The following is a 12,939-nucleotide window of genomic DNA, read 5'->3' on the forward strand; positions in this document are numbered from 1 at the left end:
TGAGACAATATATTCCAATATCCAGAGCATTCCTCTCCGAGTGGTGGGTGACAATAACAGATAAACTCTTCACCCACTTTAACATTATATCCCGGTATACACATGTAAATAACACTTTGCGCCCTTCCTCCCTACAGCATTATTAGATTTTATGGCTTCTTGAATGAAACTTCAACTACTCGTTCTGATGGAACTAGATCACTATGCATTTGAATAAGAATCAGCCAAAAGTTGGCGACGCGCGACCACATTAGTGGTACACTTATTAGGTGAATGGTTGCGAAAGATGTATATATCATGAGAAATGACAGTTTGCTCGGTATATTTGACACTTTAAGTGAAAGATTTACTACTGTGAGCAATTTTGGGTGGCTGAACACATGAGGGATAACGTATTCTTTGGCCACCACAGACTGTATTATTGAGAAGAGCTCAGGCGATCGAAGGAGTCGGAAGCAGTTATCGACCTGAGAGCGAGAGATAGTGTTGTGCCGTGGCAGAGTGAAAAACTTGGATGGCGGACGTAGCCTACCGCACAGAGAAATGACATACTCCCTGATACATAACTGAGGAAGACGATTTTATAGAGAGACGGCAAATTTGAAGAAAAAGGTCATCTGCAGTGAGTTTATTCCCCTGTAAGCGTTTTGTTTTTAACAATATCTACTTGTTGTTGTCCAGCGTGAATAATCAGTCATGTGTTCATTATTTTGCTTATCTTCCTTCCCCCACTGGTAGTTAAAGTGTTTCAGTCAGAAAGGCAAAGAGTAAAGTTTAATTTACGAAAATAAAATAAAAGAAGACGGGGTAGTTTGCCGCGCAGTGGTTTATTTCAGATAGGTGCAGTTCAGCACTTCACTTTGTTTGAAGCGTGTCGACAGAGAAGAGACAAGGTACCCATTGCAAGGTAACAACCTTTTGTAGCACCTAAATGAACCTTTTGAAAGTTAATTTGGGACAATATACATTTACAAAATTCCATATGACATAAGTTGGCGCGTTTTTTAAAGCAGGGCATATTTATGTTACGCAAGAGTTAGCCATTGTGTGTGATTGTTTCATCAGATAGCCATTCTGTGTACTGTTGATAACTATTGTTTATGTTCAGTCCATTTACAGATAGTCAGATGCAGTTTAGATTAACTGATGTTAAATACAACAACAGTAATATACACTACTGACCATTAAAATTGCTACATCACGAAGATGACGTGCTACAGACGCGAAATTTAGCCGACAGGAAGAAGATGCTGTGATATGCAGATGATTAGCTTTTCAGAGCCGGAGGCGACACCTACAACTTGCTGACATGAGGAAAGTTGCCAACAGATTTCTCATACACAAACAGCAGTAGGCCGGCGTTGCCTGGTGAAACGTTGTTGTGATGCCTCGTGTAAGGAGGAGGAATGCGTACCACCACGTTTCCGACTTCGATAAAGGTCGGATTGTAGCCTATCGCGATTGCGGTTTATCGCATCGCGACATTGCTGCTCGCGTTGGTCGAGATCCAATGGCTGTTAGCAGAATATGGAATCGGTGGGTTCAGGACGGTAATACGCAACACCGTGCTGGATCCCAACGGCCTCGTATCACCAGCAGTCGAGATGACAGGCATCTTATCTGCATGGCTGTAATGGATCGTGCAGCCACGTCTCGATCCCTGAGTCAACAGATGGGGACGTTTGCAAGACAACAACCATCTGCACGAACAGTTTGACGACGTTTGCAGCAGCATGGACAATCAGCTCGCAGACCATGGCTTCGGTTACTCTTGACGCTGCATCACAGACAGGAGAGCCTGCGATGGTGTACACAACGACGAACCTGGGTGCACGAATGGCAAAACTTCATTTTTTCCGATGAATCCAGGTTCTGTTTACAGCATGATGGTCGCATCCATGTTTCGCGACGTCGTGGTGAACGCACATTGGAAGGGTATATTCGTCATCCCCATACTGCTGTATCACCCGACGTGATGGTATGGGGTGCCATTACTCGTCTCGGTCACCTCTTATTCGCATTGACGGCCCTTTGAACAGCGGCCGTTACATTTCACATGTGTTACGACCCGTGGCTCTACCCTTCATTCGATCCCTGCGAAACCCTACATTTCAGCAGGATAATGCACGACCGCATGTTGCAGGTTCTGTACGGGCATTTTCCGGATACAGAAAATGTTCGACTGCTGTCCTGGCCAGCATATTCTCCAGAGCTCTCACCAATGGAAAACGTCTGATCAAGGGTGGCCGAGTAACTGACTCGTCACAAATCGCCTGTCACTACTCTTGATAAACTGTGTTATCGTGTTGAAGCTACACGGGCAGCTGTACCTGTACACGCCATCCATTCTCTGTTTGACTCGATGGTCAGGCGTATCAAGGCCGTTATTACGGCCACAGGTGGTTGTTCTGGGTACTGATTTCTCAGGATCTATGCACCGAAATTGTTTGAAAATGTAATCACATGTCAGTTCTAGTATAATATAGTTGTCAAATGAATACTCGTTTATCAACTGCATTTCTTCTTGGTGTGGCAATTTTAACGGCCAGTAGTGTATATAGTTATGTTCGCATATAAAAATTGAGAAGTAAAGGCGATTCTGGATCAGAATACATGGCGACAAGGTAATCGGAATTTAAATGTACTTGCTTTCACACTGCTAGCTAGAGGTTTTGTCTACAACCAAAAAAGTTTCACATATAACTACCGTTATTTTTCGTAAAATAGTCTACTGGGTAACATATTATTTTCGATAGAATGCCCTCCACTCTAAAATTTTCTAGTGTGGTGTTCCAAACAACAGTATCACCATTATTTCCTCAACTACAACCTCTATTATACGCCGGTAGCATCATCCACAGTTCACAACTGCTACAGGATTAAACAGAACTCAGCACAAACAGCTGGACAGTACAGTATTGGCAGGAAGAACTCACGTGACTGAGAAAGACTCCAAGAACGACGACCCAGCCCCAGCCGCCGTCAGGGGGCACCAGCTCGTACTGAGGCGTCGATGATGCCGTCATCTCTGCTGCATCTGAAACAACACACAAACGACGATGCAGTTTATGCTCAACTTGGCCATCAGGAATGCAACGCTCGCTCAGGTGGACAAGATGGAACAGAAACTGATGGCTGTTGTCGAATGATTGGCCCAGTGGTTCTAAACCATGATAACGAAGTGGTGATTTGATTGCTGTCCTCCCGGCGGGGGTTCGAGTCCTCTCTCGGGTATGGGTTTGTGTGTTTGTCCTTAGGATAATTTAGGTTAAGTAGTGTGTAAGCTTAGGGACTGATGAGCTTGGCAGTTAAGTCCCGTAATATTTCACACACATTTGAACATTTTTTTGATTGCTGTCCCATCTAAGCATACAGGTTAGTTTCCCCCAAGTGTCTGTAGAGGAAACACAGGTTCGGACTTTTAGAGCACCCTCTTGGCTGGTAGCGGGATTAGACATAGAAGCCTCTGAGGCAAAATCTCTTTTACTCATTATGACAACGAAAAGCCAAGAAAAAAATGTTTATATTTTGTTTACTTTCCAGTATAGACCTACACGGAGGCACCTCGAGAAACGAGAAATGTACTCCAAACAGCAAGATGGCACTGGCAGAAAAGGATCGAACAGTAGGCAATACAAGAGGCATTTACAGTAAATGACTTAAGAACTGACATGACCAAAAGTCAAGCATGACAAATGACAGCAGATGAAACGAAAGTTATGGAGGAATGGGAAAACTGTTTCGCAAATCTCTCGAATGTGGACGACACCATCAGCAGCGTTGCGACAGGAGCATCAGAAGAAGAATTGAAAGAATTGTACAGAGAAGACGGAGTAACAACGGCAGCAGCAGAGATTGAACTGCTGGGGACTGAAGAGGTAGACGAAGCCATAAAAATGATGAAGAGAAGAAAGGCACCAGAAATAGATCGCTTACCTGCACAGATGCTGAAAGAGGGAAGAGAGATCCTACAAGAGACAGGATACGACCTAATCTGTTTAATTTGGAAGAGAGGATCAGGGCAGAATGGAAGCAGTCTGTCACTTGCGGAATACTAAATAAAGGAGACACAGTGAGATGAAGCAACTATAGAGGAACTGAACCACGATAAATAACACCGCTTCAGCTGTATGAGAAACCTTTATTTCTGATACAACTAGTTTCGCAGCGTTAAACCCACGTATTCAGGGATGCAGGTTTATAATTCATTCCAAAAGTTGTTGAAGATGTGGCTCTAAAGCCGCGAAACTCGTTGGATCAGAAATAAAGATTTGTCATGCTGCTGAAGCGGTCTTGTTCATCATATTATTTGATTATAAGACTCTTTGGAGGAACTGTGTTAAAAACCCTCTGTAAATCTAGAAATATGGAATCAATTTAAGATCCACTATCTATGCCACTCATTACTTCGTGCAAATGAGGAGCTGGTCGTGCTTCAAAAGAATGATACTTTCTGAATACGCACTATGTGTCAACAGACCGTTACATTAACTCTGTCGTTCTGTTGTTCGGCCAGGGGAAGAGCAGTATTCCAAGCTGAATTTATGCGAAAATCTCCGTCTCTCTATATAAGGTCACTTGCTAATTTAATCTCAACTGCTTGCATAATAACAGTATCCCAACGGCTGTAAGTGCACGCCACATCTCTGTGTCGTTGTATTCTATCGAATGACTGTTGTCAAGGGAATGTTATGCAGTGACAGATTTGCTAAGCTTTTGTAAGCGTGTGTGATGCTTATTCTTAGATGGTTCAGATGGCTCTGAGCACTATGGGACTTAACATCTGAGGTCATCAGTCCCCTAGAACTTAGAACTACTGAAATCCGCCATAAGCAAACCATGTACATCCTCTACAGGCCCATAAAGGGCCCTAATCTTATACGTTTATCGAAAAACACACCTCACACATTGCTTGTGCAAATTATGACCAATCCTATTGCAACAGTTACCTGCGTAAAACAAAAAGACTTAGGTGTGGCCTCATTATTTTAATCTCTTAGCCGAGTCACATATTGTCCATAGCGCACCGTGTATTTGATCGGTCTCTCACTACAGCCAATATGGGCAAATTTGACTTCGAGGTGGACAAACTAAACTGAAAAACTTGAAGGGTCTAAGGTCACGTGGGCCCTATGAATTAGGGTACGAAGTACCCCTTCACGCTCAGCCGGATGGCGAAAACTATCAGTCTGAAGATAAAAATGATTGTGAGTTGGCTTCCCTTAAACGGCATGTCCCAACGAACCATCCTACGCCTGGCTGACCGAAAGATCGAGGTACAGAAGGCTGCCATTCTTTTGCACCTCCACCGTGAACCGAATATTAAGGTTCACTGCATTCATATGATCTATAAAGTTGTTCAATTTCTCACTTTCATGAGGCCGAACAACAAAAAAAGTCGTCTGCATATCGGAAAAAGCTTTCAGGTTTTAATGGCACCGACTTCAAGCCTCGTTCTTCGAAAACTTCCATGACCAGACTGGCGTTATTCGTGACTAAGGCTTCCCATCGAAACTCCATCTGTCCGTTTATAGAATAACAGGTAAACAGAAACCAACCCCTTTAGTATAGCTTTGTTAATTCAACATAAAACTTAAACTCAGTTAACCGAAGAATGAGACGGAAGGCTGCTTGGAGCGGTGCCGAATGAATCCTTACCTGGTGCTGAAGTTAGCACGTGGGCGTCGTCCTCCAAATCTCTCGATCCCAGCTGTCAACAATAGCAGTCAGCTGATCTTATTATCTCCAGCCTAAGTGGGACGGAATGACGCAGAGCCAAGCGTGACAAATGCATGTGTGCCTCGTGTGGTGACAATTGCAGTGAATCATAACTTTTTCGGAATGCACTTTTTCTTCACACTGGTAGCACACTAGCTCTCTACAGAGCATTACATCTTTATAATATGTATAGTAATACACTCGCTGTAAGTCATTGCTAAAGGCACTTGCTGAAACGCCCGAGCACTGCGCAAAGTATATTTTATCTCAGCGCAAAGTCCTTCGCTACTACACCACTGTATATGTTGAATGATGAGTGAATTGTATGCTGTATTTATAGTAGTGTTTAGTTATTTCTGGTATTGCTGTCACAGAACGTGAGTCACCGTATTTCGAAACGAATTTGTTTATTTACATATAACGAAACAAGCCTAAGTACTCTGTACTCGTAGAATTCCACGTTGGCAATCGAGTATATCAGTTTTCCTTATATATTTTGACAACTTGTCTATTCGTCTTCCTAAGGTGTGTTGAGATACATGTTTCGCTTACTGACGGCCTGGACTGTAATTTGACCCCGTTTTCCGCCTTGCTTTTGGGCTGTTAAGACTGTTGCATAGTAAGGGACGATGTCATGAATTTTTTATGATTGTGCTTGACCTAAAATGTCCGTGCAAAATATTTTTTTGGTATTTTTAGTAAAAGTGGATCCTTGTCTCGGTCAAGGGTATTGGTGTGGTGAATCATGAGCAGTATTACTGAAACTAATGGACTTCAGGTCTGCGAGCTGCTTTCCATAACAGAGACCGTATCCTGGAGTTAATAATGGAGATTAGCTCCAAGCCTGCTTCTGAGGCGTTCCCCATAGCAGATATATGAATCCAAAGAAATATAAGGAAATTCATCACCGAATATTACTGTTTACGTAAATTAAAACATTTGTCTCAATAGCTGGTATCTCTAAATCTATATCTATACTCCGCTAGCCTCAGGATATACGTCGGTAATACCTGTCAGCTGTTTTGAGTGGCTTGCATTAAGAACAATCGTTGGGTAAGTCACTCCCATTTCTCGGAGTGTATGCTGCACGAAGTATTATGTTGCCTGACACTAACTGGAAAGCAGGTTCTCGGCACCGTAGGAGTACACCTCCCACTTCTATTCAAGCCATCAGTCACTGTAGTACGATGTAAACCTCTACGTTTACTAGACGAAACTATGAAGTAATGTGTTGCTTTTTTCGATTTTTTCAATCTCTTCTATCACGTTAAGTGTTCCAGGCTGTCGATAAATACTCGACACCCATCGAACATGAACCTGTTTATTTCGTGGATGAATTACACTTCCTTAGAATTCCTCAATCAAAACTCTGTGTGGCATCTGCGTTTCCTGCTACTTGTTTTATGTGGTCGTTTCAGTTCAGATCGTCCCAGACGCATGGAAGTGGTAATTTACGGTTCATGCTGTTTCCAGTAACTAATTGCCATCCGTGTCAACGAACAATGTTGGGTCATTCTGTCTGTTTACGAGCAATAATGTTTATTTGCGCGTCGATCCTCGACAGGTCTTCTTGGAATTCGCTACAATTTTCTGGTTTTTCGACTTTCCTATTCATAACAGCACCATCCACAAACCGCTTCATGAAGCCCCAGATGCTATACACTAAATTTTAAAGTATTTCGCAAACTTACTGTAAAAAAAAGGTTGTTGTTGTCGTCTTCAGTCCTGAGACTGGTTTGAAGCAGCTCTCCATGCTGCTCTATCCTGTGCAAGCTTCTTCATCTCCCAGTACTTACTGCAACCTACATCCTTCTGAATCTGCTTAATGTAGTCATCTCTAGGTCTCCCTCACGATTTATACCCTCCACGCTGCCCTCCTATGCTACATTTGTGATCCCTTGATGCCTCAAAACATGTCCTACCAACCGGTTCCTTCTTTTTGTCAAGTTGTGCCATAAACTCCTCTTCTCCCCAATTCTATTCAATACCTCCTCATTAGTTAGGTGATCTACCCATCTAATCTTCAGCATTCTTCTGTAGCACCACATTTCGAAAACTTCTATTCTCTTCTCGTCCAAACTATTTATCATCCATGTTTCACTTCCATACATGGCTACACTCCATACAAATACTTTCAGACACGACTTCCTGACACTTAAGTCTATACTCGATGTTAAGAAATTTCTCTTCTTCAGAAACTATTTCCTTGCCATTGCCAGTCTACATTTTATATCCTCTCTACTTCGACCATCATCAGTTATTTTACTCCCTAAATAGCAAAACTCCTTTACTACTTTAAGTGTCTCATTTCCTAATCTAATTCCCTCAGCATCACTCGATTTAATTTGACTACATTTCATTATCCTCGTTTTGCTTTTGTTGATGTTCATCTTATATCCTCCTTTCAAGACACTGTCCATTCCGTTCAACTGCTCTTCCAGGCCCTTTGCTGTCTCTGACAGAATTACAATGTCATTGGCGACCTCAAAGTTTTTATTTCTTCTACATGAATTTTAATACCTACCCTGAATTTTTCTTTTGTTTCCTTTACTGCTTGCTCAATATACAGATTGAATAACATCGGGGAGAGGCTACAACCCCGTCTCACTCCCTTCCCAACCACTGCTTTCCCTTCATGCCACTCGACTCTTATAACTGCCATCTGGTTTCTGTACAAATTGTAAATAGCCTTACACTCCCTGTATTTCACCCCTGCCACCTTCAGAATTTGGAAGAGAGTATTCCAGTTAACATTGTCAAAAGCTTTCTCTAAGTCTACAAATGCTAGAAACGTAGGTTTGCCTTTTCTTAATCTTTCTTCGAAGATAAGTCGTAAGGTTAGTATTGCCTCGCGTGTTCCAACATTTCTGCGGAATCCAAAGTGATATTCCCCGAGGTCTGCTTCTACCAGTTTTTCCATTCGTCTGTAAATAATTCGCGTTAGCATTTTGCAGCTGTGACTTATTAAACCGATTGTTCGGTAATTTTCACATCTGTCAACACCTGCTTTCTTTGGGATTGGAATTATTATATTCTTCTTGAAGTGTGAGGGTATTTCGCCTGTCTCATACATCTTGCTCACCATATGGTAGAGTTTTGTCAGGACTGGCTCTCCCAAGGCCGTCAGTAGTTCTAATGGAATGTTGTCTACTCCCGGGGCCTTGTTTCGACTCAGGTCTTTCATTGCTCTGTCAAACTCTTCACCCAGTATCTTATCTCCCATTTCGTCTTCATCTACATCCTCTTCCATTTCCATAATATTGTCCTCAAGTACATCGCCCTTGTATAAACCCTCTATATACTTCTTCCACCTTTCCGCCTTCCCTTCTTTGCTTAGAACTGGGTGTCCATCTGAGCTCTTGTTATTCATACAAGTGGCTCTCTTTTCTCCAAAGATCTCTTTAATTTTCCTGTAGGCAGTATCTATCTTACCCCTAGTGAGATAAGCCTCTACATCCTTACATTTATCCTCTAGGCATCCCTGCTTAGTCATTTTGCACTTCCTGTCGATCTCATTTTTGAGACGTTTGTATTCCTTTTTGCCTGCTTCATTTACTGCTTTTTTATATTTTCTCCTTTCATCAATTAAATTCAATATCTCGTCTGTTGCCCAAGGATTTCTATTAGCCCTCGTCTTTTTACATACTTGATCTTCTGCTGCCTTCACTACTTCATTCCTCAGAGCTACCCATTCTTCTTCTACTGTATTTCTTTCCTCCATTCCTGTCAATTGTTCCCTTATGCTCTCCCTTAAACTCTCTACAACCTTTGGTTCTTTCAGTTTATCCAGGTCCCATCTCCTTAAATTAGCACCTTTTTGTAGTTTCTTCAGTTTTAATCTACAGTTCATAACCAATAGATTGTGGTCAGAGTCCACATCTGTCCCTGGAAATGTCTTACAATTTAAAACATGATTCCTAAATCTCTGTCTTACCATTATATAATCTATCTGATACCTTTTAGTATCTCCAGGTAAAAAAAAGGAAAAAAAAAACATTGGCTGACGTCATGTTTCACACTACTTTACAGTATAGGTTTTGATCAGGTTCTAAAGATAATGAATCATGATCTGTATAAACCGGGTGGAAAAGTGCTTTGTTTTCAAGTCCTTTGTGAGTAAATATGAATTGTTTCCATGTCATCTGTGAATAACAATGATGTTTAAAAACACGCACTTTTACGCTCTAGAAAACAATCAATGCAAAAAGTTCTGAAGTAATTAGAATTGAATACATCATGTTATATCATAATAGAACCATGTTCATAATCAATCGTTTTCTTTAAGATACATTACCGGAAATGAGGAGCACATGTCTTTGTGAAGGGTCCATGACAAGTATCAAACATCTGCCAAACGAATCAACAAAACCCTCCTGCTTTTCAACGTACTTGTGGTGGACTAGTTGACACTTCGTCACAAAGCGTAAGAATTCTGCTGTATATTTACGATCTGTATATTTATTCAAGGAGTAATATTCTGTCTGATCGCCGACCAAATATGTACCAATCTGCGTGCAGAATAAATACAGGTATCTTTCGACACCATCATGTAGGTAGTCTTCTATCAGGTTACTTCTCTCTCAGGAAGACATTAAAGCTTTGACTAACATGTCCTGACCTTTTTAAGGTAGGAGACGTGGTACTGGCGGAATTAAAGCTGTGAGGACGGGGCGTGAGTCGTGCACGGGTAGCTCAGGTGGTAGAGCACTTGCCCGCGAAAGGCAAAGTTTCCGAGTTCGAGTCTCGGTTCGGCACACAGTTTTAATCTGCCAGGAAGTTTCATGGCCTGACTTTTTTGTTAGGACTGTAGGTCGGTTGTACCATGCCACTATTTCGTATTTGTGCCTCCAACCACGGAAAGAAATGTCGTGAACGGCAAGGGCGATCGCGATATCTCTCTGCATAAACCCTCTCTATCCTGGCGTCATTCTTTGAGTGCTATACAGAGTGACTTGGGAGGAAAGATATATATTTTCAGAGGCGACAGTAGTATTGGTGACTCTGAACAAAGAACTTCAAATAAACATATGCCCATTTCCTAATCGTACCCGCGGCACAGTTGTTTGAAAATCACGGGCGTCAGTCGCATGTTCTTCTTCAACAGCACACACATGCGAATACTACCAAAGCGACATTAAGCTACGTAGTGTTGTCTGTACGGACCATTTCAATGTGCACTTCAGTTCACGTTGTTTATCTCACGTCTCAGTCGAACACAAAATGATTCCGCCTGGGAGTGAGGGTATTTTGGTTGGCTTATCGTGAGTCAGCAGGCAATCGGGACTGATAGTACATCCACAACTGACCTGAAAGCATTGATAATGTGGTGCGTTTTCCTCAGACACAACTTTAGTAGTTTTTTGTAGCGACACCGCGGTTTTCCGATAACACCCAACTGCAGTAATATCGTGGTTGGATAGTACTGCAGTATTGTTACGTGTACGATCAAAACTTCACTGGTCAGTGTAGTGAAAATGGAATAACAGATCTTCATACATGCGAAGTATGGTGACTTGATCTTTATCTACCGGTTTTTTAATGGAAATTCCAGAAGTGTTTTTCGCGAATACGAACAACGGTTTCCTGATCGCAGTGTTCCGAGTAGCCGGGTATTTAGTAAGGTGTCTCATAGATTTCATGGTACACTTTCCAGCTTACATCATGTACCTGAACGTACCGTCCAACAAGATCTTAGTGAAGGTAAGTACCTTCTTGAATGGTAGAACGCAGCCCAATTACCAGCTCTAGAATAATTGCTACACAGCTTGGTATTCCACAAGCACGAGTGATACGCACAGCACATGAGCAAGGTCTGCAACTGTGTCATCGGCAGAGTGTGCAACATCTGCACGTCGGCTACGATGCCATGCAAAAGGGATTCTGTCAAAGGGTCACTGCTAATAAACGCTGAATTCTACGTATTCTGTTCACTCATGAGTCAACATTTACCCGCAACGGCTTCAGTATAACGCGCATTCTCAAGCGTACTAAGATGAAAATCTGAATGCTGTATGGAAAGAAATTTTCATCATTTCTCAATGACCCTGTATTGCTGTGTTATTAATGACCAAGCTGTTTTAGATAGCTGCCTTAATGGAGTACGGCATCTTGTTTTCATTCAAAATATGTTACCACAATACTTGGTCGACATTTCTTTGGCAACACAACGTCGTATGTATTTTCAGCATGACAGAGCTCCTGCACATTCCGTACGGCCACTGACACAATACCTCAGTGAAGAGTATCTGGGTTTGGGATCGCTCATCGCGTATTCATTTCTTGGCCACCGAGGTTACTGCAGTAGATTACCGTTTGTTAGGTTGACTTAAAAGCGCAGACTGCAAGCGGAACGGAGGAACTTCTCGCTCGTATTTTACATGAGTGTGCTCAAGTAAAGGGCCGTAGTACGAATGAGCTCAGATCAGCAACGCAGCAACTGTCTATAAAAGCTGCAAAACGCTTTGCAGTTGATGACGGACTTTATGAAAATCTGTTGTGAGTAAATGTAAACAAAGAAAATATTAGATCACAATGTTTCATTTACTGTCCCCTGCATTTCCGCATTTTCCTCATTGTTTCCATTAGTGACCTCGAAAACTGTTGAGAATAGGACATACGCTCATATGCTTTTTTTAAAAGAATCGTTAATATGATCACTGTCAAAGCTTGTACTTTTGATCATGACTCATCCTGTATGCATAAGACAGCCCTCTCCGTTAGAGTACGTCGTCACTGAGCGACTAAGGAAGACAAACTGAAGACCATCACAGAAACCTTTGATAACGTACTGTCAACATGGCTTTTCCTAGATGAGAGGAACTGCGCGAGCACAAACCCGCCGCCGCCGATTCCTGTTGGACGTATCGCACCGCCACTACGTCACATTTGCACCTGTCAGGTCGGCATGCGTTAACTGTTGGATGTCCTACCAACCACGCAGGCGCCTATAACGAAGAACTACGTCTACCGCTACTTTCAACGGACCCTGCCTGCTAGTGTGACTGAATACTGACATCCGGCGGTTGGCTGAAAGCGGGTGTGGAGTAACATGCTTGTGCACTTGCCTTTCCTTCGCACCGCGGTGAGGGCACTAACAGCTGAAAAATTTCGCACCCGACAACGTTCATCCACTATCATCCTGCCCTGGACCCTCTCTGCCACAGATGCGCCGCTGTCGACACCGACATGCACCGTTTCATTTGTGGTACGGCTGCCGGCTGT

At 42.5% G+C, this 12,939-nt stretch overlaps 1 protein-coding gene across 1 annotated transcript in view; it reads right to left on the reverse strand.

Annotated features, from left to right (window-relative positions):
• Positions 1 to 12,939, reverse strand: part of LOC126272360 (monocarboxylate transporter 1-like) — a 212,555-nt gene that overhangs the window by 134,539 nt on the left and 65,077 nt on the right. The window contains exon 2 of the mRNA XM_049975171.1: positions 2,937 to 3,037. Within this exon, the coding sequence (XP_049831128.1) occupies positions 2,937 to 3,026 (90 nt within the window). The 5' untranslated portion in view covers positions 3,027 to 3,037. The remainder of the gene's footprint in view (positions 1 to 2,936; positions 3,038 to 12,939) is intronic.

Source organism: Schistocerca gregaria, chromosome 5, assembly GCF_023897955.1.
Source record: "Schistocerca gregaria isolate iqSchGreg1 chromosome 5, iqSchGreg1.2, whole genome shotgun sequence".
Taxonomy (NCBI): domain Eukaryota; kingdom Metazoa; phylum Arthropoda; class Insecta; order Orthoptera; family Acrididae; genus Schistocerca; species Schistocerca gregaria.